Source organism: Poecilia formosa, unplaced genomic scaffold, assembly GCF_000485575.1.
Source record: "Poecilia formosa unplaced genomic scaffold, Poecilia_formosa-5.1.2 Scaffold106, whole genome shotgun sequence".
Taxonomy (NCBI): Eukaryota; Metazoa; Chordata; class Actinopteri; order Cyprinodontiformes; family Poeciliidae; genus Poecilia; species Poecilia formosa.
In genome coordinates, this window is record NW_006800045.1 from 1896690 (window position 1) to 1921119 (window position 24430).

Below are 24430 nucleotides of genomic sequence, written 5' to 3' on the forward strand. Positions count from 1 at the left end.
TTTTCTACTTTTATGTTATTTATATACATGCAAAGTAAAACATTTAATATAATTAAGTGCAGATTTTGGCTTAATTCCACTTTTGCATTTTAATTTATTTCTCTTTATTTGTAATCTTAGTTTGAGCTCTTTCACGTTTTCAAACCCTCTGCTTCTGTTTTTTTTGTTTTTTTTTGCTTTACTGTCACAGTTTCTTCATCAAACAAACATTCTGTCAACACATTTCTGTTCGAGTTTAGTTGTTTTTTCACTGCCTTTTATTTTGCTCTTTAAGTGGGCTCTGGCTCATAGAAAGGAAAATGTGAAGGTGAAAACAACTGAAATCTTTGTTTTAATTTTTTTAAAAGAAGCACCTGTAGCACTGTAGTCATTTAAAATGTGCATTTCTGTCATTGTAATCTTGCAGGACTGGGTCAAAACCTTGACTTTGGTCACACTTTTGTGTTGCTTTTCCCATATTATTCCGTTAATGTGGTCCAGAGATGCTGTTCTGGATCATCTGACTCCAGTCTGGTTCTCTATACTTGAGCTTTGGTGTTTCTGCTGAAGGCAAATGAGACCAATGAGAAACAATTAGACCCAAAAAAGCAAAACATTAGGCTGAAAGCTGCAGGTTTTAACCTGATTTATGCAAAAGTGAATTATTTAAAGTGGGTCAGATTCTCTGCTGTGCAGAGTGGGTGGGATCTCTGAAATGTGGAAAAATCTTGGTAATGTTTGCTGGATTTGTTTCTAAAGGTTAAAGCTGTTGGTTTAAACCAGAAAAGTTAAAAAGTGTGGCCCAAATTTGGCCTGCCACTGCAAACATTTAACTTTTACAGAAACTTTTTCCTTTAATTTCATTGTAATTCAGACAACTTTTGTAAAAAACAAATTTTACTGAACCCAAATCTGCTTTTAATTAACATGTTCGGTTTGCTAAACACAGCAGGTGTTTTCAGACTCATGTTATTGATGGGAATACATAAAATCTTTTCTATTTTTTTAAATTGAACCTAAAAGGAATTAGCAAACTGTTTACACATCACTTGACGACAATAAAAAAAATAAAATTAAAATATTACATTCTGAAGTTGTTGTCAATTACGGAACTGAGGTAACCTAAAAAAAAAAAATTAAAAAAAAAAAAACATTTTGGGGTAAAAAAAAACTTTATCATCCTCCCCATCATCATCATCATCATCAAATCTTTATTCCAGATGCATAAAAAGGTCCGTAATAAAACAGATAAACAAAATTGATAGAAGTTTTTTAAACAGAAAAAAAGAAAATGGAACTCCATTTTTTTATTTAGTTAATTTGTTGCATGTAATCAAATTAGGTTTTTCATGGTTAATTTATTTACTTTTGTTTAACATGACAGTTTAATAAACTTCAGTTTATCCAAGTAAATTTATTAATTTGACTACTTGTAATAAAATAACTTCTTTTTTTAATCTGTTTTCCTTTTTTCACTTCAGCTTTTGAGCTGATCTGGAATCTGTGTTTTTATTTAATATGTGTCAAACATGAGGCTGGGGGGCCAAATCTGGCCCAACATGACTTTTTATGCAGCCCCCCAGACTCAAAGCATCACATAAATAGATCCTTCAAGATAATTATTTATTATTTTATCAATCAAATAAGGTTTTTTTATGCTGCCAAATTACATAAAAGTAATTGGTTTTATCAACATTTTGTGCCTTTTCAGGACGTTTTTGATGTTATGACCTAAAATGAAAATGAGTTTGACCTCTCTGATGCAGAATCTGAACTACTCTGACATTTTTTCCTCTTTAAATGGATTTTGTGCTGCAGGATGTCAGTGAAGCTGCGGTTCAACTCGCCGTCGGATGGAGGTCTGATCCACAGAAGCCGCTCTTTCACAGGTTTTGGCTCGCTGAGCGGCCGGCCGCGGTGAGTTACCTGAAGCTGAAAGCGTCTGGAATAAACACTGATTAATAAATAAATCCATCCTCTGGTATTAAGAAAAATAATGACAGTTATGTGGTCAGTTTTTGATGCCTGGCCACAAATATTTCATGATTTTTGGTATGAGCAGAGATAGATTTTATTTGTGATAAAACTGAGAGAAGCAACTTTTAGAGATGAGATTGGATTGAGTTTCTGCAGTAAATCTTTTTAGAAACAATCGGTGTCTAAGTATAAATGTAAGTTGCAAAAACAAAAATACTCCAAGAAAATGCCATCAGTGGCAACAGGTGGGATGTTTCTGAACATGAATTAAAATAAGGTCAATAATTTCCTTTTGCATGATTTATCATTTTTTTCTCTTTCTACCAAAAACCAGATGATAAAAGTCTTCAGTCTGGTGCTTTTGTCTCAACTAGCCCTTTTTTCAAAGGACAGTTTTGTTTAGAGACCTCATCATTGTTGTTTCTACAACAATAAATCGCAAACTCAAGCATGAACTTAAACACTTTGGCTGTTTTTTAAAAGATGGAAGTTGAAAAACATAAATGTGGAATTTGCATAACGAGTCCTTTTTAAACTGTTTTCAAAATTAAACTGTTTTCAAAATTTTCATAATTAAATATGCAGATGCAGATTTTTAAACGTGTTGCTCAAATAGACAAGATCTGTTACAAATTATTTAAATTTCAGAAGTTCATCCTTGAGTTTGACTCAGTTAAAGCTTAATTTTTTTTTTTTGGTGAAATTTCACCCCATTGAATTTGTATTTACATTTTTTTGCCAATTTCTGGCCGTGTTATAGTTGGTCTGTTTGACTTGTCCATCTTTCAGTTACACTCCTTTGTGAGGGTGAACAGATTCAATCAATCAAGTTTATTTGTATGGCATATTTCAGCAACAATTCAACTTATATGATAAAATACAGACATGGAACACAGTTAATCATTTAAACGTTACACTTAAACGCTTTAATAACAAACGCAGACATGCAAACCATCCGCCTCAGGAGGCACAGAGAGGTTTTATGTTCCAAAATCAAATGTTTAAAATCCCAGTGCTGTTAGCCACTTCCTGTGTGTTTTTATACTGTACACAAACGCCAATGTTCAGTAAAACCTGCTGCGTTTCTTCAGTCTGCCTCCCAGGAGCCATCATGTCGAGGCTTTGATGGGAAACAGGAACATGTCACGAACGTCACAAAACACTAAAACTCTTAAACCCTCACGAGTTTCAGTTTTCCACTGGAAAATCTGCAGATTAAATACTTTTTTGTTTGTTTTTTTGATCATTTTGTTCTGGTTTTCAGGTCTTCCTCAATACGTGGTTCTTTCCGCTCCAAAGCCACAATGGGAAGTAAACCTCCCAGAATGCACCTCTCCCCCCGCCGAGGGTCGGCCGCTACCTGGTCGCAGCCGGAGCAGGTGGACAGGGTTTTCCAAGCACTTCGCAGCGGACTCAAGTATGTAGAAACCGACATGTTTCACAGTCTGTTATGGTTTAACACCAGAAATGCAACCAGCTGCTTAAGATGCGTAACTTTGATTTATTTAATTAGACATTAATTTACAGAATATCGTAAGTGGTTGATTTAATCTCATTACAATGACATTTTAAAGAAAAAATGCAGCAATACCCAAACTGTGGCAGCAGGTGGCGATAGCATCAATCATGTGCATGGCTGAAGCTGATCTGGGCAGTCTGCTATTAGTCTTAAATGTACCAAAACAACGAAGGAAAATGCACTCAAAAGGTCAAATAAACATTTTTAATAGCTGTAGAAGTTGCATTAAATCTGAATTCTGGGCTGAAACCAGATTCACTCAGTTTTATTATAAATGAGTTTTAAGAAAGTACCTAAGCAAATTTTGGCTTTTCAAACAGATTCATTTTTAAGTAATTTTTATGGACCTTTTAATCGGTGCGTTTAAAGCAAAAAGGTCATTTGTTCACTTCCCTACTTGTCAATTAACTGGTAAAATGTCCTTGAGCGAGAAACTCAGATCTTTAACAAAACTTAAGTTCTAGTTTTGACCTAATAACTAAATAGTTGACTGACTTCTGTGACGTCGTAGTGTGTACAACTTAAATTTTCACTTGTTTTGTGTGCAGGGAATATTTAGAGGTTCACCAGGCAGAGATGGAGCTCCTGTCGTCACAGCAGAGAGAAACCAAGAGGAACTCCAGACTGGTGAGAAAAACTCAAACCATTGTTTTCTGTATGGTTGGTAACAATCATGGTGTAAATAATGGATTTTCTTTCCATTTCCAGGCATTTCTATACGATCTGGAAAAGGTAAAAATGTTTTCATGAGTTGTTTACCTTCATGATATTTTGATTTACTGGTAAAGAAGAAAATAAGATAACATGTCGTATAAACTCTGTTTTCACAGGAGATTAAAGCATTGGAGAGGTACATCCGACGATTAGAGTTTCAAATGAGCAAGGTAAACTATGTTGTTTAAAGGTGACCTATTATGCCTCCTTCAACAGGTTAGAGTAGGATTATACAAAACAGGTTCATTACGTTTTTTGCATTAAATCATTCCTGAATAATGAGATTTTATTCTGCTCAGTTCTGTCTATTTTGAGCTGTTTTACTGCGTCTTGTCACTTTAAATCAATATAATCTTCTGCTGCCCCCCCAACTCAACGTTTACATTCACTTATGAAAATGGCTACAAACAGATTATACAACAATTATACAACCGTACATCTTTGAAAAATAGAAGTGGAGCCTCCTGCACAACCAGCAAGAATTCAGCAGTCGGAACCAGATGTAAAGGACTTGACTCTTTGAATACAACAAGACTTGTGTTTTTTTGGCTCTATTTCCTTTTAAGTCATGATGTGCTGGGATTTCAGTTTTGCAGTACTCACTGCTAATGCTACATAGTGATACTGGATTAGCCAGTGAGTAATGGTTGATGTCAGATTCTAGATATTTCAAAATAACAAGTGCAATAATGATTAACAGCATGATATATTAAATGAAACTTAATTTCCATCTGCCTGATTTATTTTCTCTTTTCTCTCTCTATCACAAACTGGATGATAAAAGTCTTCAGTTTGATGTTTTGGTCTCAACTAGACCATCTTTGAAAGATCAATTGTTTTAGAGACTTTGTAACTTTATTTCTCCTGTTGTTTTATTTATTTTGGATATTTAAAATGACTTCCAGTTACAGTGTTAAATGTTCATGATAACACATTTCAAAAAAATATGTTATCCTGACAGGACTAATAGCGCAGCGTTTTAGTGAACATTTTGTGCTTTCCTGCCACACAATGAATACTATTTCTAAAGAATTTTCCTCTAGCCTCTTCCTCAAAATCCCACTAAATGTTGTGAAAAGCTGCCCAAATTTTAACAACCTGCCCAACGCTGTTTTTTTCCCAACCAAATGTGTTTAAAAAGTAGCCAGATTGGTTCCCGCCCAATAAGTGTGATAGAGCTCAGCTTGGGTTGCTAGGTGACGGGCGGAACTCCACGGGGTTGCTAGGTAACGGGCTGGGGTTACTAGGTCAGGGGCAGTGCCTGCTGATTTGTGGCATTAAATTCACCAGATTTTTTAAATGACTCTGTTTCCAAACACCAAAAAACATTAACTTGTTGCCACAACATCAATGTGTTGATGTTTTTTAAACACTTGGGCTGTTTTTAAAAGTAAGACACCCAAATAGTAGAACAGAAATGTGCAAAATGTGAATTTTTCTTAATACAGCCCCCCTTTAAGTGTTCATACTTTATGTTTTTGTAGATTTTGAAGATCCATGTGATAGAAAATATTGTCTGCTGTTGAACCGTCATGACTGAGGGGTGATTTCTGTTTGTCTCCGCAGGTGGAGGAGTTGTACGAGACGTACTGCGTTCAGTGGAAGCTGTGCCAGGGAGCGGTGAACATGAAGAGGGCCTTCTCTCTGTCCCCGTCTACCAGAGCCTCCAGGGAGAGTCTGCTGGAGCTCGGCCGCAGTCACCGGCACAGCCTGCAGGTACTGCTGACGGTTTGCTCCTGATCTACGGTAGAACAAACATGCAAAGCGTTTATAGGAACCATGTAGTCAATCTGAAGCATAGAAGGGACTCACAAGTTTGTGTTGTAGAAAGAAATGCACACAACGTGCATTTCTTATGCATTTTTTGTGCATTTATAGATTTTGCAGGTCTAGAAAAACTTTGAAGCAACAAGAACAGGATATAGGATTCCAGGGCTGTTACAAGTGATTGTTTTAGTAATCTATAGATTATTCTGAAGAGTAATTGAGCAAAGAATTGTCTTGTTCAGTAGCTACTTAAGCTAATAAAAGATAAATTCTAGTAAAAAGTAATTCAGTTTTGTCTTTGACGTGTTGTGACAAAGGTATGATTAGATGACTGCAGTGTTTCTTTCCATATATGGGGATTAGAGTTTAACTGCAATCATTTTTTGTATACCTGCATGTACGTCTGACTGTGTTTATACGTTAAAACGAAGTGTAGAATGAAGCTGAACCTCCTGATTTTCCCTCCTCCTTCCTGCCGCTGCTCCGTTCAGGACATGTCGACCATGGAGGGAGATCTGGAAATCCTCCTCGGAGAGCTGCACATCAAAATGAAGGGTGAGTCCTGTAGCAGACCGCAGTTTATCGACTTCGCATCGTCTTTCAGTCCTTCGTCCAAACACACGTTTCCATTTACAGGACTGATCGGCTTCGCTCGGCTCTGCCCTGGAGACCAATACGAGGTGAGATTCCCCCTAAAACACTGAACATCTGGATCCCACTGGCTTAAAGGGAAGATAAAGATCAATAATAACGTGGGAAGGAGCTGCAGGAATTACATTCCCTCTGATTCACTTTGAAATTAGAGCTAAAGTTGGTAAATGTAGAAGAAAGTGAGTCAAAAGTAACATAAACAAATTGTGTCAATTTGTTGATGTGAAGTGATTTTTATTCATAAAGAATAAATTAAAAACAGTTGATCAGAGTGTTTTGCAACACACTAAAATGACATGGCACAAAGAAAAAGGATCAATTCAGACAGGTTTGAAATGGAGTATAATAGAAATATAAAAAAATATGCCATACCATCTTCCTCCTACCACCTCCTGTCATCTTCTTCTGCTTTTCTGTCAGTAGTAACATCTGGTTTTTGATCATCAAGCTCTCAAGATCTACTAACGTTTAAGACAGGAGAGTTTCTAATAGCTTAATAGCAACTAAATGTTTCATTAGGTTTAAATTTGCTTAAGCAAAACGTTAGGCTGGAATCTTATTTTACACCTTAAATTGTTGTTTGGAGTTCTGTGCATTTCTCTGCTTCTGTTTTGGATTAAATCCAGTTATAAACATGTTTTATTCCAAGCTGATGCGCTCCTGTCGTCACATGACCAGGTGGTGGTGCGTTTGGGACGGCAGAGATGGAAAATCAGAGGAAGGATCGAGTCAGACGACTCTCAGTCCTGGGATGAAGAGGAGATGGTCTTCCTCCCCCACGTGTACCATAACTTTGAAATCAAGGTTGGTGCTGAAGGACTGATCTTCATCAGTGATGAATATCAGAAACTCAGATTAGATGAAAACTGTTTGTGATTGACTTTAAGTTATGAAGTTGTTTTCTTGTTGAAAAAACCTTACTTTGTGAAAGGCGGGTCAAATGAGAGTGAGCAGAGGAAGAGTTTATCCGAGTTGAGTTTGTACCAGAGCGAATGTTTGTGTGTGCTCACATCAGTCTCACTGCTCTCTGGTTCAGTTTTTGAGCCAAACTGGAGGAAAACTGACGGTTTTTTACCTCACTGGAATATGATGCCATGCTGTGACGTAATTATAAAAAAAATGCAATAGGGAATTGAAAAATATGATCTAAACAAAAGATAAATGTATCTATGCTGCATTCCTAGAAACTCAAAGTACACAAAATATATTCAAGAGATAAAGTGGATTTTGAATATGTACTCTTCAAGTTTGTTTGTGTGAAAGAAAATTAACTGTGAAACCTGTGTGCCTGTTTGTACTCCATCCAATCAGGTGATGGAGGCGAAGGGCCTGGGTTGGCTGCTGGTTGGCATGGTAACGTGCGCCAGCGTGGACTTCTTCGTGGCGCGGCCGCAGCTGATGTTGGTGGACATCACAGAGCTGGGAACCATCAAGCTGCAGCTGGAGGTCACCTGGAAGTACGCAAACGCCCGACATGCAACATGAATCAAAACGCCGCCGAGGTGGAAAGACACTCAATCTGTTCCTGATGTCAGGGGTCTAACGGGGAGATGGCGAAGATTCAGGTGGATGGAGTAAAATTTCAAAAAGGCAGCACAGATTGGTGGGAACAGCTGGCTCTTATTGTGGAGTAAAATATGTCAAACTGTTGTCAAAGTGTTTATTCTCACCTTATGAGTGCGGCCTGCAGCTCATGCAAGCGCAGCTACTCGACACGAGCTGCAGAAACATTTGCTTCATAGCAGAAAAAAGAACAATGAAAGCATTTAATACAAGCAAACAGGACCCTCAGAGAGAAGGAATATGTTTATATTCAGTTTCATAGATTCAGCCAAAGAAATGGGAATAAACTCCTGCAGGCAATGAGGAACCAAACGGAAAATGTTCAAGTACTGGACTGAAAATCATTGAAAACTCAAAACCCTTGAAATGTGACTAAGCACCCGTTGAAAGCAAACCTGCGCCCCCTGAATTTTGGGGGGGGGGAAAAGCCCATAAAGTGGGCGGAGCCAAACACAGAGGGGCGTGGCCAAATGTGGGGCTGAACAGGGATGTGGTTACAAGTATTTTCATCTAGTTTGTAGTGTAAAAATCATATTGCACATTATAAAGGACAAACCTAGCTTAACCTTCTCAGCAATATTAGGAGCTACATTTAAGTAAAAAAAGTTATTTTTACTGGCAGATTTTTACTTGTAACGTGACAAAAATGTCTTGTTATAAGTGACATAATCTGCCAGTGGAACTAGAACTTTACTTAAACAAACTTATATCTTGATAAAAAGTTATTTGTAACTTATTTTTAAAGTGTCCCAAGATATTTTATGCTATAAACTAAACAAAAATACTTGGTAAAATTTTGCGTTTTTGACATTACTCAACAGGTTGTTGCTAGATAACCAAAGAGTGGTGAGTTGCCAGGAGTGAGTTGGTAAATTCCACCAACCTACGGTATCTTAACTGACAGTGAAGTTGAGCAGCTAATCTCTAATCCACCATGTTTTACCATCTAAGTGAAGGATTAATTTGGTTTTAATTACTTCTTACACTTTTTATGATTGTTTCTTTGTTTTGTATTTGTGTATTGATTGTATTTTGTGTAGTTAAGTCATTTTAACCTTGTTCGTATAGCCTTTGTTTGCCTTTAGCAAGACAAATTGATATTGATCACATGTCTGTTGTGATATCAATCATTGATTATCCAGCCCTACTGTATGTTGAATATTTATGAATGACTCGGTATAATCTGTTTATTTTTTATTTATTTGCAGTCCGTTTGACAGCAGTGAGAAGATGAAGCCGCTGTCCGTTAGCAAGCAGTCGGTGTCAAGCAGGAAGGGTTCGGTTTACAGCTGGACGGCACCGAATACGCCTTCATTCACAGAAAAATACTTTATAGTGAGTACAACAAACAAATTACATGGGAAAATGAAAATATTATATTTCATACTGTTAAGAAACACGTCTTTTTATCAACATAGATGTAATTATTTCATGATGTAATAATTTATTTCACGTTCCTTCATGAATTATAAACTGTCAGCTTCGCCAATCAAACTCAACTCAGTGGGCGGGGCTAGAAGAAATCCTGACGTCTGATTGGCTGCTTCAAACAGCAACTCAAGACAACTCCCAAGTTTTCTATTTCATGTTAAAAATTAGCTTTAAAATAAAATTGATATATTTTGAGACACATACATTACTATATAAAATTATTTCTATACTTTCATTTTTAATAAATTAATTACATATTTAAATTATTTCACAAGCTATTTTTATTGCAATTTGGCAGTCTCACTCTTCACGTGCATAAAGTTACTAATTAGTCTGTCATGAACTGTAAATATTTAATATGCTAACTATGGACTAAAGCTGCATGAATAAGAGGATGTAGCTTAAGTTTTTTTAACATGACCAGATCTAAAATATCATACAGTCAGTTTTCTTTCTCTTGGATCCAAAGTGTTTAGTTTTTTTTTAAAATTCATATTATTGAATCTGTTTCAGGTAGTGAAACAGTTTTTTCTGCCCTGTGTAACTAATATTTACACAGAGAGAAAACTAAACATTTGCCTCTTGTGGTTCAACTTTGTGCGAATGTTACCTGATTATTTTCAGTCGATGGTTCGTGAGCTGCAGGATCAGGAGGGATCCCTCCCGTCTCTGGTGGCTAAAAGTCGTTCTAGCAGAGGAGGCGTGTCGCTGCTCAGCTACCTGTCCGACACGTCACACACCTCCGCCACATCAGGCCCTCAAAGTCCGTTCCTTCCCAGGTAGGCTTCCAGTAAAGAACAATAAGTTTTCTTGAATGTAATAAAGTTTTAAAGAAGACCTATTATGAAAAATTCAGATTTTACACGTTTCCATTTGGGTTTTTACTTCTTCTAAAAACAGACCAAGTGTTTAAAAAAACAAAAAAAAGTTTTGTGGCAATAAGTCGTTTCAAAAACCTCCTGATTAAGCCTCATTCAAAGGAGACAGCTGCGTTACCTAGCAACCCCAGCAGAGTTCCGCCCGTTACCTAGCAACCCCAGCAGAGTTCCGCCCATTACCTAGCAACCCCAGCAGAGTTCTGCCAGGGTTACTAGAGTTTTCTGTGATTAAAACAACCTTTTGATGTAAAATCTTCTTTCAGTCTCACTCGCGCTCACAGCTACCCGTCAACCAGCCTGGCAGGAAGTCAGACTCAGCTTTCCTTTGAAGAGGAAGAGGAGCAGCGCATTGAGGGGAAGGTGGACAAAGAGGAATGGGGAGGCGTGTCGGAGACGTCATCAGCAGAAACAATTAAAACGACGTCTCATCTGACCTTACCCAGGTGAGAAGGGAAGGGATTTACACTGCAAAAACACAAAATCTTAGTATTTGTCTAGTTTCTAGTATAAATATCGCTTATAGTGATTTTTTTTTACTTTACCATGGAAATTGTTCCATAAAATAAAATTCTTTAATTGAAATGCATCTTTCCACCATTGCCATTCTATATCTAAATTTTTAAGTCTTTTCAGTTGTATTTGCTTTCTCGTTTTACAAATCTGTTTTCAATATAAAGTATGCACTTTGTACATTTTAAAATGTTGTACTTAATTATGAAGTTTCAATAAGTTTGTGAATGTTTGTGCAGGTCCAGCACTCCAGACATCCTGAGGAAGAATCCATCAGGAGAAACCGACACCGAGATGCAAAGTGCTGCTCTGCAGCAGCGAGTACAACAGGTAGGTGGCGCTGCATCGCCTTCAGATCCAGCATGATGGTGTACTGGAGAGACAACAAAAGGAGTAAATTTCAGCTAAGAAACTGACATTTTCGAGAAAACCTGGAAATTTTGAAAAGTCAAAAATTGGGTAGGAAAAACTTTCTAGAAAAAATATGGAATCCTTTTAGTTTCAAAAGTAAAAAAATAAATAAAAAAAATTTAGATGAAGCTCAGTTTTTTTTTTTGTTGAAAAAACATGGAAAAGGTTAGAAAACTTCCAAGTTAGAAAATTTCTGAGTTTTATCCAGCAAATTTTCAACTTTTCAAATTCATAAATTCTTGAGATTAACTTCAAGAATGCTTAACACACATTTTCCTTTTCTTTTGTCTCTTGCAGGAATCCCCCAGCATCCCAGCTGTCTCTGAAGCTCCGTCCTCTCCATCCTCTCCGTCCTCTCCGTCCTCTCCACCGGTCCGACCCGGGCTGAGCAGCGCCCAGAGGAGATCACAGACCGTCCGGCTGGCAGTCCTAATGGCAGAGCTGGAGAAATCGTTTGGCAGGGAGAGTGATGCTGAAAAGGAGCGGAGAGCTTTGGAGCATCAGATTCAGCACCTGGGAACCATCCTGAAGGTAACAGAGCATCAGCATTGAATGATCCGGACCAGAACCAGGCCTGATGTTCTGTTTCCTCCTGCAGAATGACCTCTCCCTACTCCGGAGCTCCGCATCAGAGGAAACACTGGCTGTCGAGGAAGTCCTGGGCAGCTTCGACTTCCTGTCCAACGACTTCAACGCAGATGATGACACTTCCTGTTTGGGCAGCGTGAGGCTAAAAGACAGCGGGTGAGTTTACAGACGGACAAAATCTAAAATAACGCAACATTTCATCTGACTAGAGCTGAAATCAACAGTTTGAGAAGAAACATTATAGAAAACAAACTTAGTTGGAAGCTTCACATCGAATATATTAGAAATAAAACAGCAAAAACTTTTAAAATAACAGATTTAATAAAGGTTTTGTATATTATCCGCTCTTTATTTGTCATATTGCTCAGAAATATGGGGAAATATATATAAAAACAATTAACAGATTAGTTAAGTTATAAAATAATAGGGTTTCTAATAAAGTGGGATATGGTGAACCTATTAAATTGAAATGCATTTTATTTATAAAAATACTGGAAATTGTGTAAAAAGCGTTGAATAAAAGTTTTCCCATTGGAATCCAGAAATGATTTAAGTTGAGAGTAAATATAATTTGATATTAAAGTAAAATCTAGATGCGTTTAAGTTATCGGTGTGAAACTTAAATTTGTCACAATTAATCAATTAACTGCATTTTAAATTAAAAGAATCTCAATAATTAATATTTGCATGATTTTTTTTGTTTTTCTCTCAACCAAAACTGGATGATAAATGTCTTGATTTTGGTGTTTTGGTCTCAACTTGCTCTCAGTTTTATTGACAGAAACTTCATAATTCACTTTATTTGTTTTATTTTGTTTTGTTTTTGTTTTATTTTGGATATTTAAAATGTCTTCCAATTTCAGTGTTGAATGTTCATTAGAAATTAAAGTCTGTTGATCTTTGAATATGTTCTTCCATTATTATGCCATTATATTAACCTAAAATGGTCTCAAAACAACAATGTTACCGTTTATCGCAATAACTTCTGGGACAATTTATCGTCCAGCAAAATGTGGCGTGACGGATGTAGTGAAACTCAATTAAATGATCTTAAATTATGTCTTAAATTGTTAAATTATAAAAGTTTACACAATTATTCAATTCAATTCAAAAATACTTTATTGATCCCAAAGGAAATGAAATTACGAAAATGTAGATGAATTTACCTGCAGCTGGTTCTGAATGTTTCCGTTTCCCGTTTCAGCATCAGTTCGTTCCAGCAGAGCACACTGAAGAGTCTGGGCCTCCTGTCTGCAGGCAGCCAATCGGATTCAGAGAACGAGTTGGTCCTCACCCCACTGACTTCTGGGAACTGGGGTCTAGACCAGGCGCTGGAGACACACCTGGACATCTGCTGCATCCTGCTGCAGGTACGGGATCCTAACCCTGCCGCATTAGTCAGATTAAAGATTAAATTAACCACCAGATAAACATAAACAATTCAAAAACTAAAGATCACACATATGGAAGGCTGATCCTGCCAAAACTGGCAATAAATATGGAAATAAATAAATGTTGTTGATGTGCCAAATATGGCATGCAAAAAATAATTTCCCAATTTATTTGATTACATTAATTAATATAAGTTGTTTAATATATTATAAATTGTTTAATATAAATTATCATTTTCAACAGTATTAATTTAAAAATATTTCTTCAATTTTATTTTATGTTTCTTTTCTTTTTCAAATTTTTTTCAAATATATTTACTGTCATTTTATTTCATTATTTCCAGAAATGTAATACTGTTGAAAAAAAAATTAAAAATGTGAAAAATAAATAAGAGAAAACTTAAACAATAAGATTGGAAATAAAATAGAAAAATAAAAAGTGATATTTTTAAATTAATACAGTTAGAAATGAAAAATATTAATTTATATTTATTTAATCAAAAGGTTTGGGGATTTTTTTTTCTTGGATCCAATATTTTAGTTATTGTAGAGTTATTGGTAATTTCATTAGGATTAGTCCTCCATACACAACCAGATGCATACAAAAAACTTTTTAAAAAAACCACTTATAAACTAATGCCTAATACCACAAAACGTTTTTTTAAATTATTATTCTGTTTAATTATGCAGATAATTAAATGAATGAAAACAACATAAAAACAGCAGCCCAAATTGTACATTTTGCAGCCAATAAATTATTGTTTGTTTCCAGATGATGAAAACAAGCGACTTCAGTCTGTCTCGACGGGAGCTGCTGCAGGAGATGTCCAACCAGACCGCGGTTCTGGACAGAGTCAGCGGTCTGCTGCTGGAGAAGAGCGACAGCATCACACCGAGAAACGGTCAGAGAACACGAAATCATTCTGCTCACTCCGTTTATTTAAAGGGGGCCTACTATAGGAAATTCACATTTTACGTTTTTATTCTTCCATTTGGTTCTCTACTGCTTCTAAAAACAGACCAAGCGCTTGAAAAAACAGAATCATTTTAAGCAATAAGTTAATGTTTTTTTTGGTGTCGTTTCAACAACCTTCAGATTAAGTCACATTTGCGCCGTTACCTAGCAACCCAAGCAGAGCTCCAGCATGTTTGGTCAACTGGTTTTATCATTGTATGCACTGGAAGAGACAAATGTTTGTTCGACTTACCATCCAGTAGGGCTGGACAATATGGCTGAAATAAGCGTTTGTCAGTCAATATCAATAACGATTGATTAGTTTTTTTTAGTTAAATATCTGAAATCCTGCCAACCTGGTGGCATTTATGGTATTATCTAGTTTTCACCCAACTCCGCTGTTTTTTATTCTAAGCAGTTAGGAGGAAAAACCTGAAACTGCTGCTACACAAGTTACTCAACAGGTTGTTGCTAGGTAACCAAAGAGCGAGTGAGTTGCTAGGTAACCAAACAGCGAGTGAGTGAGTTGATGCCTCCAACTTTTCTTAGCTAGCTAAGAGGTTGATTAGCTAATCCTGCGCCTACATGTCCCAGAATGCTGTGCAGTTCAGTGAATATTTTATCAGATGTATCATCTATCGATATTGATAGTATATCTATTGCAATATATGTTGTTGTTTTATTGTCCAGCCCTACCATCCAGAAAACACTTGCTGCATTCTTGTTGGTTGTGGAGGAGGCTCCACTTCTTCTTTTCAAAGATGTATGGTGGAATAATTTGGTATCTGTTTCCAGCCATTTTCACGTGAGTGTTAATGTTGAGTTGTGGGAGACGTGGCCAGCAGCAGATTATTTGGATTTAAAGTGACAAGACGCAGTAAAACAGCTCAAAGTAGACAGAGCTGAGCAGATTAAAATCTCATTATCTAAGGATGATTTTGTGCAAAAACTCTAATGAACATGTTTTGTGTAAACCTATCCTGACCTAATGCTCTTTGTGCTCTTGCAGTCCTCCCCAAGGCCCAGAGGTCCAGAGGTATCCTGCTGTTCTGGGAGGAGTGTGTGAATGCCAGCGGCTCTCCGTTCTACTGCAATGTGGAAAACTTCTCCAGGACGCTGAAGAAGCGCTACACTCACAAAGTGAAGGCCAAGCTGCCTGGACAGTCAGAGAGAGGTACAAACCTGGAGAACAAACTGGCCTGATGGGTTCGTGGGGATGTTTTGTGCATTTCTCCCTGTGTTGTTGCCTTTGCAGTATTTTCCAGACTCCTGCAGCAGCTGCAAGCCCCCTGCAGGCTGCTGCCCAGCTGCCGGCCCGTCTGCAGCCCTGACAGGGTCACTCTGTTCCAGCTCTCCGTTTATCTGAAGCGCTGGAGCTTCCAGGATCTGGGGGAGCATATCTCCCGCCTGTCCAGAGAAGGTACAGCTTTCCCTTCTAAACACTAAACACGGGTGGTTGAAATCATTTAAAACGCTTCAGTTTCAATTAAAATACAACAGAAACAGTCTTTATTATCCCGCAAAGGAGAAATTCAGGTTTAACAGAAGCATTAAGTATAAAGGTTCACACAAGGAAAACGAGTATCAAAAATAAATTACAGAAAACAGCAGCAGCGATGCAATGAAGATAAGGCTTTTTCAAGGTTTGGAACGTGCTTGATTTCTCTATTTGACATCCAAACTACAGTTTCGTAATAAAGTTCAATCTAATGAACTTTATTGCATTATTAACAGCTGAAGCCAGATATCTTTATACACCTAATAAAAAAATCATTTTTTTTTTTCTCAGCATTTGAAGTTAATCAGACTAAACGTTTCTTGTTTTCGGTGAGTCAGAATGACCTAAATTATTCCTGTTTGCTAAATGCTGGAGAACTTGAACATTTTTGCAGAGATTTTAGTTTGTAACTTTCTTTGTATTTTGTGTTTAAACATTTAATTTGTTAGCAGTTTAACCAGCTGACTGAATGTTCTGGAGCTCCATTTGGGTTGCTAGGTAACGGGGCTGGGCTGGCTGGGGTTGCTAGGTAACGGGGCTGGGCTGGCTGGGGTTGCTAGGTAACGGGGCTGGGCTGGCTGGGGTTGCTAGGTAACGGCGTAGTGCCCATGGAATGTTTTCCAGAAACCAAAAATATTAACTTATTGCCAACAAAACAGCTTTGTGTTTTTTGGTGTATTTTGTGTTTTTTAAGCTCTTGGGCTGTTTCTATAAGCAGTAGAAACCCAAAAGGAAGAACAAGAAAAAACCTGAAAATGTGAATTTTGTATAATCCCTTTTAAATCAGAATAAACTTTTCTTGTTTTAGGTTAGACAGAAATAATTTTGGGAATTCTTTTTATTAAATGCCAGAAAACTTGATAAGTTTTTTTCATACCTTCCCCTGTATTTTGTGTTTTAAGTATTTAATCTCAGCAGGAAAGTCATTGATTGACATTAAGACCATTTGTTTGGATTGTTTCAAAGTAATGAATATTTATTTTTCCTAACAGCTCCATGATTTATTGATTGTCTTATATTTTAAAGTTTAAACAATATTCTTATTAAATTGGTGTGTTGTTCTCTGACCAGTCAAAACATAAATTTTGTTATATTTTAGTTTACCTTGTTTACTAAAACAGGTAAACTGGCAATGAATATGTCTTCTATTCATTGCCATTAATATGTCAGAAGACATATTAATGGCAATGAATAATTCAAAAATACCTATTGATGCCAAATGGAAATTAAATTATGTTGTAACTTGTATAATATCATATAATTGTGAATTGAAACTCTTTTTTCAGTACATTAAAGTGTGGTGCTGGAAAAGTTTGAAGAACTGCCTTGAAAATTCTTGAAAAGTGAATTTTACTGAGAGAAAAGTGAACAAACTGAATAAAACGTCTTTTACTTCTGCTCTGCTCATTAGCTGATTCACCCAGCTTCACATTTAGCTCGTTTTTTAGCTCATCTGTTGTTTTATGTGTTGTTTTTAGAGTACATCCTGTCGGCGCTGAACGGCCCCAAACGGAGGAAGTGTTTAAACAAGCTGAGGGGGCGGAGCCTGTCGGAGCTCCTCCCACTGCAGAGCACGCTGCAGACTATCGCCGCCCTACTGGTGGACTCCAACCACAAAGTCTGCAAAGCTGCAGCCAGCTGCATCAGCAGAGCCGCAGGCTGCAAGGCCTTCAGGAGCAAGGTGGGCCCAGCGGTTCTGAAGAACAGGACCGGTTCACAGTTTCTGTTATTTATACTTTTACTCTCTTTAATTTTAAGGATCCAAACTTCATTGTTTATTTACTTTCACATCCATTTTTGCAAAATGCTTAAAATAGACATTTTAAAATAAAATGACCATTTTAAATTGGCCAGAGAAATGTTGCATTAGGTTTCTAAATAATTTATTTACCTATTTATTTAAATATGTAATTTTCTATTTTTTCCTACTGAAAATAATTTTGGAAATTAACAAATTTGTAATTTTTTTAAATATTTTTTTTAATCACAAATCTATTTAGCTGTTATCGTGTCTTTTTTCATTTAAGTTTTACCTATTTTTTTTATCAATTTCTAAAAATAGATTTGGAAATGATAAAATTTTTGATCTTTGTAGTTCTATTTTAATTTTTTTATCACAGATGTTTTACTGTCTATACCTATTTAGCTATTCAGTATTTTTTTTACCGTCATTTAGTTGCATAAGCTTTACAACGTTTATTTTACCCATTTCTTAAAACAGTTTTGGAAATATGTTTAATTTTAAAATTTTACTTGAATTAAAAACATTTATTTTGACTCAAAATTCTGTTCTGAAACTTAAGTTTTAAATAAAACTGATTAATTAAAACATCAGTTTCAGTTAAACTTCCCATTAATCCCAGTTTAATCCCAGTTAATCCCTGTTTGTGTTTTTCTTGTTTTTGCTCCAGTCGGTGGTTTTCTACACAGAGAGCCTGAAAAGTTCTGATGTTCTGATCCAGACGGGTTCCTGTCTGGCTCTGAAATGCCTCCGGGTGAGCAGAACCAGAGAAGAATCAAACAGTTCTTTTAATCCAGTTCTTGACTGACTTTGTCCGTTTCAGGCGACGGAGAGCGTGGAGCGGATCGCAGATCTGTGCAGGTCGGCAGACGAAGATCTTCGTGGCGTCGCCAAGGAAACCGTTTTATCGTTTGGTAAAACCCTGATCGATAATCGTTCATCACCTGGACGCTTTTTAAAGGTTTTTGATGTTTCGTGATGTGTTTTTTCCTTTCAGGTAAAAAAGGATTCGAAGCTTTCCAGAGGATGGAGCAGATGTTGGCGGACATGCAGGATGAAGCGTATCAGAACCTGGAGACAGAAATCACCATTTTATAAAAGTTCAGAGACAAACTTTACCAAAAACCAGCAGCGGAGAAGAAGAACCGACATTTTCCTGCAGAACTTTGAGCAGAACTTGAATTTATTATTTTTATTTTTTGGTCAGAATCTTGTTTTAAGACACTATCTGTTGCAGAAACATTTATTTAACCTGAAAAATGCAGCTTTCTGATGGCTGGGACTCTTTCATGTTGGAGAAATCTTTTTATTTTCATCATAATTGATGTTTTTTAGTTTGTGATGTGATGCATAATGAGTAAAAATAAATATTTGGTGCTTATGAAGCCCAGAAGGACTAAATAAATCCAGGGTGATCCCAAAACGAGTCAAGTTGCTTCAAAAGTTTAACCGTTATTGAATGAAAAATAAAATTATTAGAACTGAAGAAATTCACAAACTAACTTAGATCGAGTACAAACATTCTGAAACTCAATTAAATATTTAGATCTTAAAAAAATAAAAAAAAGCTCATCATGAACTGAAGACAATTTAAGAAAAATATTAGGTAATGAAAATCTCAGTCATTCTGGCCGCATTTATTTTATCAGTGAAAACAAAAACATCAGAGCTGAGCTCCACGAATTTATATTAAAACAAAAAGATTTTAGCCATAAACATTCAGAAATATTCCAAATGTCTACATTGTGTGTAAAATTATCTTTATCTTATTGAATTAATCTTCATCGAATGGTTTTAACATTTTTTTAAATATTCATAAATTTTAGAAAATTTAAGGAAAAATATTAAATCTAAACATTTAAGGAATAAAACTGAATTGTTGCTTGTTAAATGACCAGTTTATAAAGATATATATATATATATATATGATTTTGACGTTGAAATTGATTCCTAAAACAGAATTTTTCTAAATCTGCATGTATTAGAATAAAGCCCACTTTTTATTTAAAAGTTTTTTGTTTAATAAAATTTTTCAAAATTTCAATTTATACAAAATTTAAAAATTTCAAATTCACTAATACTGACTTGAATCTATTCCTTAAACCTACTATGGCAATGTTTTTTTAAATATTGAAAATAACCTAAGTTTGAAATTCAAACTACTGGCCTTCCTCTGGAAAGTTTTTTTTAATTACAATATTTAAATCTTAATACTGATCATGTATTTTGGATTTTAGAAAATCTCCAAAGATTTCAGGAGAATCTTTAATTATTGTAGACAAAATGCTGCCCTCTGGTGGCTCAACCAGGAAACTTAAGCCTGGAGCACAAAAGATGTTTACAGTTCAACTTTTTTCCCTGTTTTTATTAGTTTTATTTAAAATTGTTGAAAAATTCTAAGAAAAAAAAATCATGTTCAGGTGTTGTGCAGAATCTGTTCAGTTAGTTAGAAAAAGGAGATATTAAAAGCAAATAAATGTAGACATTTGGTACCAGAACCGGACTGGACGTTGAAATCTGATTCATATTCTTCCATGACTTGAGAGATGCTGATTGTTTGTGCTGCATTGAGCTACAAATACGAGCGTATGACTGCGTGTTACGGCCAAAATACAAGAAAATAATTATTTCTGCCAAAAAATAAAAATCTGATTTTGAGATCTCAGAAATTACTTTGTAGAAAATTTCTAAAGTTGAGTTTCAAATGTCAGAAGTTTGACTTTAAGTTTTCATGTTTTCTAGAAACTTTTCAAACTAATTTCCAGTTTCAAAAAGTCAATTTGACTTGAAATTTTTGTTTCAGAGCAAATTACTGAGGTCAGTCAAAAATGGGCGAGAAATTTAGAATCTCTAGAAAAATAAATTCAAACTGAATTTGCTAAAAAAAAAAAGTTTCTGTTTTTCAAATTCAAAAAGTCCCTTTTTTCTAGCAAATTTCTGAGCTGAATATCAAATAATCTACAAATAGCAAAGTTTTTCTAGATAATTTGCAAACTGAAAATTATAATTATATAATAAAAAATAGCTAGTTTCTCCTTTTCAAACATTTCCAAGCTTGAAAAGTCCAAAATTGGCTAGAAAAATTACATTTTCCAGGAAATTTAATGAGTTTCAAAAGTCAATTTTTGTTTTGAAATTTCCAGTTTTTCTAGTAAAATTTTGTTAGATTTCACCTTAAACTCAAATGTACTATTTTTTTAATCAGAGATTGTCTCTGTAAGGGCTGCAGCGCTTCGTCGTACCACCGGGTTGAACAGAAACATGCGGCGGCGCCAGTCCAGGTTGAACACAGAGGAAACTTTATTTAAATTAAAACGATCCCGTTGCACATTCTGCGCTGCAGCAGGCGACTCTCTCTCCCCCAGCAGGAACGAACAGCGAAACACCTGGAGAAACGAGCCGTCTGCAGGTGAGGGTCTCACCTCCTGTATTGCTTATGGTTGATAAAAATGGCCGACTGTTTCCGCTTTCACACGTCAAGATGGAAAAAAAAGAAAAAAAACTCACAGCGTTTTGATTTCTGTTGGAAAGTTTCAGCATTTTGTTCAGAATTCATTAAAATCTGTGAGAACGTTTTGAAACCAGCAAACCATGCACAGGAAAAAAACAGAAAAAAAAAACTAAATGAGGTCAAAGGTGAACCGCGGAGGAACTGGGAGGAAGCTCAGCATGTGTCTGATGGACAGGAAGTGACTCCAGGCGGTGATTGTCCGGTCGGTGTGCAGAGTCTCACTGGATCCCTTTGATTCTTCCTCTTCCTCCTCCTCGCAGCGTGGCAGTATCATGCTGCGGGCCGCCGCCGCCGCCTAGGTCCCTATGATGGCGGGGTCGTGTGCGGCGGCGGGCAGCGCGGCGTCCTGGCAGTGGTACAGGAAGCAGTTCCCCCAGCAACTGTAGCAGATGAGGAAGAGCGCAGCGAGGAAGACGAGGGCGCAGATGGTGCAGGGCTTCCTCTCCAGCAGGAAGCTGAGCAGGTAGAAGCCCATGAACATGGAGTGGTTGAACCACAGCGCCGGGTTCAGCGGCTTCGGGATCAGCAGCACCGGCAGCAGCCACTGGAGGCAGTACATCGTCGCAGCAGGGGGGAGGGACGGGGTCAGAGGTCAGAGCAGAGGTCAGGGGCGGGGGACGATAAAGAGGCGGTTCTAGCCAACAGAACCGGGATGAAGGACGAGAGCGAAGCTGCTAGAGGTTTCTGTCGTCAGGTCATCCCTGGAAGAAAAGAGCATAAATGAAACCAAACAATGGAAAATTAACATTCACAATAAAAATATTTCATTGATTTAAATATCTGAAATACTGTGTGATTATCTAAATTAATCAATACTAGACCGGCAGTTAAAACCTGTATAACAAGGCAGTGGTAAAAAAAAACCAACCCTGCTGCAACTTACACCTGGGTTGTTGTTAGGCACCCAGAGAATTAGTGAGTTGCTAGGCAACCAGAGAGAGTGAGTTAGTTGATTCCACCAAACTTTGCTCAGCTGGCAGTGAGGTCGAGCAGCTGAAGCCTTTAGCATCAGCCCAGTTAAAATCAAGATTAAATTCTTGAAATTTATTCTAGTTTTTCAAATTGATGTTTTGTCAAAGAAACACAAACTGTGATTAAAAAATAAAACTAAGTCCTTAAGTAGAAAGCTGCTGGACTAGTTTGACCCCATTTGACCTTTTATGCATGTCACTAACACTACTACTGATCTAGAACTATAAAGCTTGGGTGAATAGATGGGTTTAAATGAAGATTATCAGTTTTATGGCACAATGTGGCAGTTATGGCTAATTATGTCCACACCGTTTTCCATTTATTTATATTTTTTCATAACCACTCAAAGTTTAACTTAACTTCTGCTTTCAGTTCCCTCTTCAGTAACCAGGTTACTGCAACAAAATTATCGAAGCCCAACATAAAAAAATGGCAAAGATCAAGAATTAATATTTTAAAAACAACTTAAAATGTTGATATTTAAGAATTTTAACTTAGCATTAGTTTTTAACTACTTAAATAAGCAAAAGGACAGGAATTTATTACTGGGGAGAAAAACAAAAAAGCTATTATGCCCTGCAGTAGATATGTTTTATAGATGTGCATTTCTAGTAAAATGCACATCTATAAAACAAGGTCTTATAACCACAAATAATCAAAATGATTTTCAGAAAAGTAATAAAATTTGCATTATTGAAATATTACCATCTCAAAATTCTGACTTAGTACTCAAAATGTTCATTCTTTATATAAATAATTGGCATTAAAATGAAATCACAGGATTGTGCTCTTAGCTCAAACTAATCTGTAAAATATAAATTAATGTCTCACTTTTATCTCAATTTCAAAGTTCTGGCTCAGGCCCCATCCAGCTGCTGCCATTTTAAACCAGATTTAGGGAGCTTTATTTTAATGACATGAACAGTCTCAGCCGGTAAAATGTCTGATTTCAGCAGGAAAACAAAGACACTGCTGGCTGATTTATTTCAGGCAGAAGCAGCTGTTAGCTCTTCCCTGTCTGCCACATGACCAGATAGCATTAAATACCGCCTGTTGGTTGGATCCAAACCCGGTCTGAGTTCATTACCCAGCTATTTGGGTTAGAGAGATTTTGTGTCAGCTGAGGTCACAAACCCAAAGGAAATTAAAGTTACACATCTTATTTACCTTTTAATAAAGGTTTAGATAAGCTACTAGCTTGATTAAAGCAATCATCTACGTTTGCCTTAAAGGCGAAAACATCTAAAACACAATCAGTCTAAATAAACTGCGACATAACATTTCAGGAAGTTTAATATCAAAGTCTAAGGTCCAATTTCTGTTTAGGTGAATTAATGGACTCTTATTACTGATTATCACCAACTCTTATGGCTAACGCTACTTACCAAAATAAAACACGTTAAAATCTCTAGCGCCAGTTCAGAAATCCACTGCGAACTAAATACAGTGGTTGGTTTCAGTTATTGTTTAAATTTGGAGGTGTTAAACGACGATCCGAGGCCTTTAACGCTTGGAATAAAACCCGAAACAACAGCATGATGGAAAGCTAACAACAAGCTAACACAGATTCATAAATACTTTCCCGAACAAACAGAAGAGAAAGCGTCCATAACAACACGTAAACGTGACACGGTGAAAGTTAGAAAAATAACATGAACAAACCTGACATCGGTAGGGTTCATTCTCAGCAAATGGAAACCTCTCGTATTTAACTCTAACTGCTGCTGGACTGCGTATGTAGCAACGGCTAACTAGCTGCCAACGGCTTTAGTAGTTCTTCTTCTTCCTCGTCATCATCTTTTTTCCCCTTCTTCTTCTTGCCAAAAGGCAATTGCCAAACCAACTTGCCGCCACCTACTGGACTGGAGCCTGAAACAAGCCCTTAACAAAGAAGTATATTCTGATTAGGTTGGTTTGTGTTTTTTTATTTTAAATGTCATTAATCGAGCAGGTATTAACCAGGTATGGCTTAAAGTCCTCTGTTTTTTAATCACTTTGTTTATTTCTTCATATGGAAGTGTTAAACTACTACAGCTAGCTAGAACACAAATAAAAGAGCAGAATCTTGCTAAGACGAGAAATGTATCATTATATTGACATATACAACTCGTTAAAATCAGAAGATATTGCTCACTTTACTTTACGATCTGGTAAAGTGCAATGCTGCCAGCTAACTTACTGAAGTGTAATAACAGTAGCCAATGAAACAAATGAAAAACTAAAAATAATATTTGCACCTAATTGATTTCTGTTTGGAGGAAAATAAGAACTAAACTAACCTTGAATGTTTTCCTCTGGAGTCTTGCTGCTTCTGGTTGGTACTGATCACATTCATTATTCATTATGCTGCTTAGTAAAATAGTTGAGAGCTTAA

General features: G+C 36.5%; 2 protein-coding genes across 12 annotated transcripts in view; one reads left to right on the forward strand and one right to left on the reverse strand.

Annotated features, from left to right (window-relative positions):
• Window positions 1-18999, forward strand: part of ripor3 (RIPOR family member 3) — a 37214-nt gene extending 18215 nt beyond the window's left edge. For 10 of the 11 annotated variants that reach the window (XM_016675135.1, XM_016675136.1, XM_016675137.1 and 7 more), the window contains 24 exons: window positions 1798-1896; window positions 3221-3373; window positions 4024-4102; window positions 4184-4207; window positions 4306-4359; window positions 5756-5905; window positions 6448-6511; window positions 6593-6636; window positions 7286-7411; window positions 7919-8064; window positions 9379-9505; window positions 10226-10380; window positions 10743-10922; window positions 11229-11319; window positions 11698-11931; window positions 11999-12144; window positions 13193-13358; window positions 14152-14281; window positions 15344-15508; window positions 15590-15754; window positions 17311-17513; window positions 18244-18327; window positions 18397-18487; window positions 18571-18999. In XM_016675135.1, the coding sequence (XP_016530621.1) occupies window positions 1798-1896; window positions 3221-3373; window positions 4024-4102; window positions 4184-4207; window positions 4306-4359; window positions 5756-5905; window positions 6448-6511; window positions 6593-6636; window positions 7286-7411; window positions 7919-8064; window positions 9379-9505; window positions 10226-10380; window positions 10743-10922; window positions 11229-11319; window positions 11698-11931; window positions 11999-12144; window positions 13193-13358; window positions 14152-14281; window positions 15344-15508; window positions 15590-15754; window positions 17311-17513; window positions 18244-18327; window positions 18397-18487; window positions 18571-18671 (2977 nt within the window). In that variant the 3' untranslated portion in view covers window positions 18672-18999. The remainder of the gene's footprint in view (window positions 1-1797; window positions 1897-3220; window positions 3374-4023; window positions 4103-4183; window positions 4208-4305; window positions 4360-5755; window positions 5906-6447; window positions 6512-6592; window positions 6637-7285; window positions 7412-7918; window positions 8065-9378; window positions 9506-10225; window positions 10381-10742; window positions 10923-11228; window positions 11320-11697; window positions 11932-11998; window positions 12145-13192; window positions 13359-14151; window positions 14282-15343; window positions 15509-15589; window positions 15755-17310; window positions 17514-18243; window positions 18328-18396; window positions 18488-18570) is intronic. The other variant, XM_016675139.1, reaches the window with a different exon arrangement.
• A 1850-nt stretch (window positions 19000-20849) lies between these two features.
• blcap (bladder cancer associated protein) lies at window positions 20850-23874 on the reverse strand. Its single transcript, XM_007559713.2, has 2 exons — window positions 23719-23874; window positions 20850-21785 (listed from the first exon to the last, which is right to left on the reverse strand). The coding sequence occupies exon 2, from the start codon at window positions 21641-21643 to the stop codon at window positions 21380-21382; it is 264 nt and encodes an 87-aa protein (XP_007559775.1). The 5' UTR covers window positions 21644-21785; window positions 23719-23874; the 3' UTR covers window positions 20850-21379.
• Between the last annotated feature and the right edge of the window lie 556 nt (window positions 23875-24430).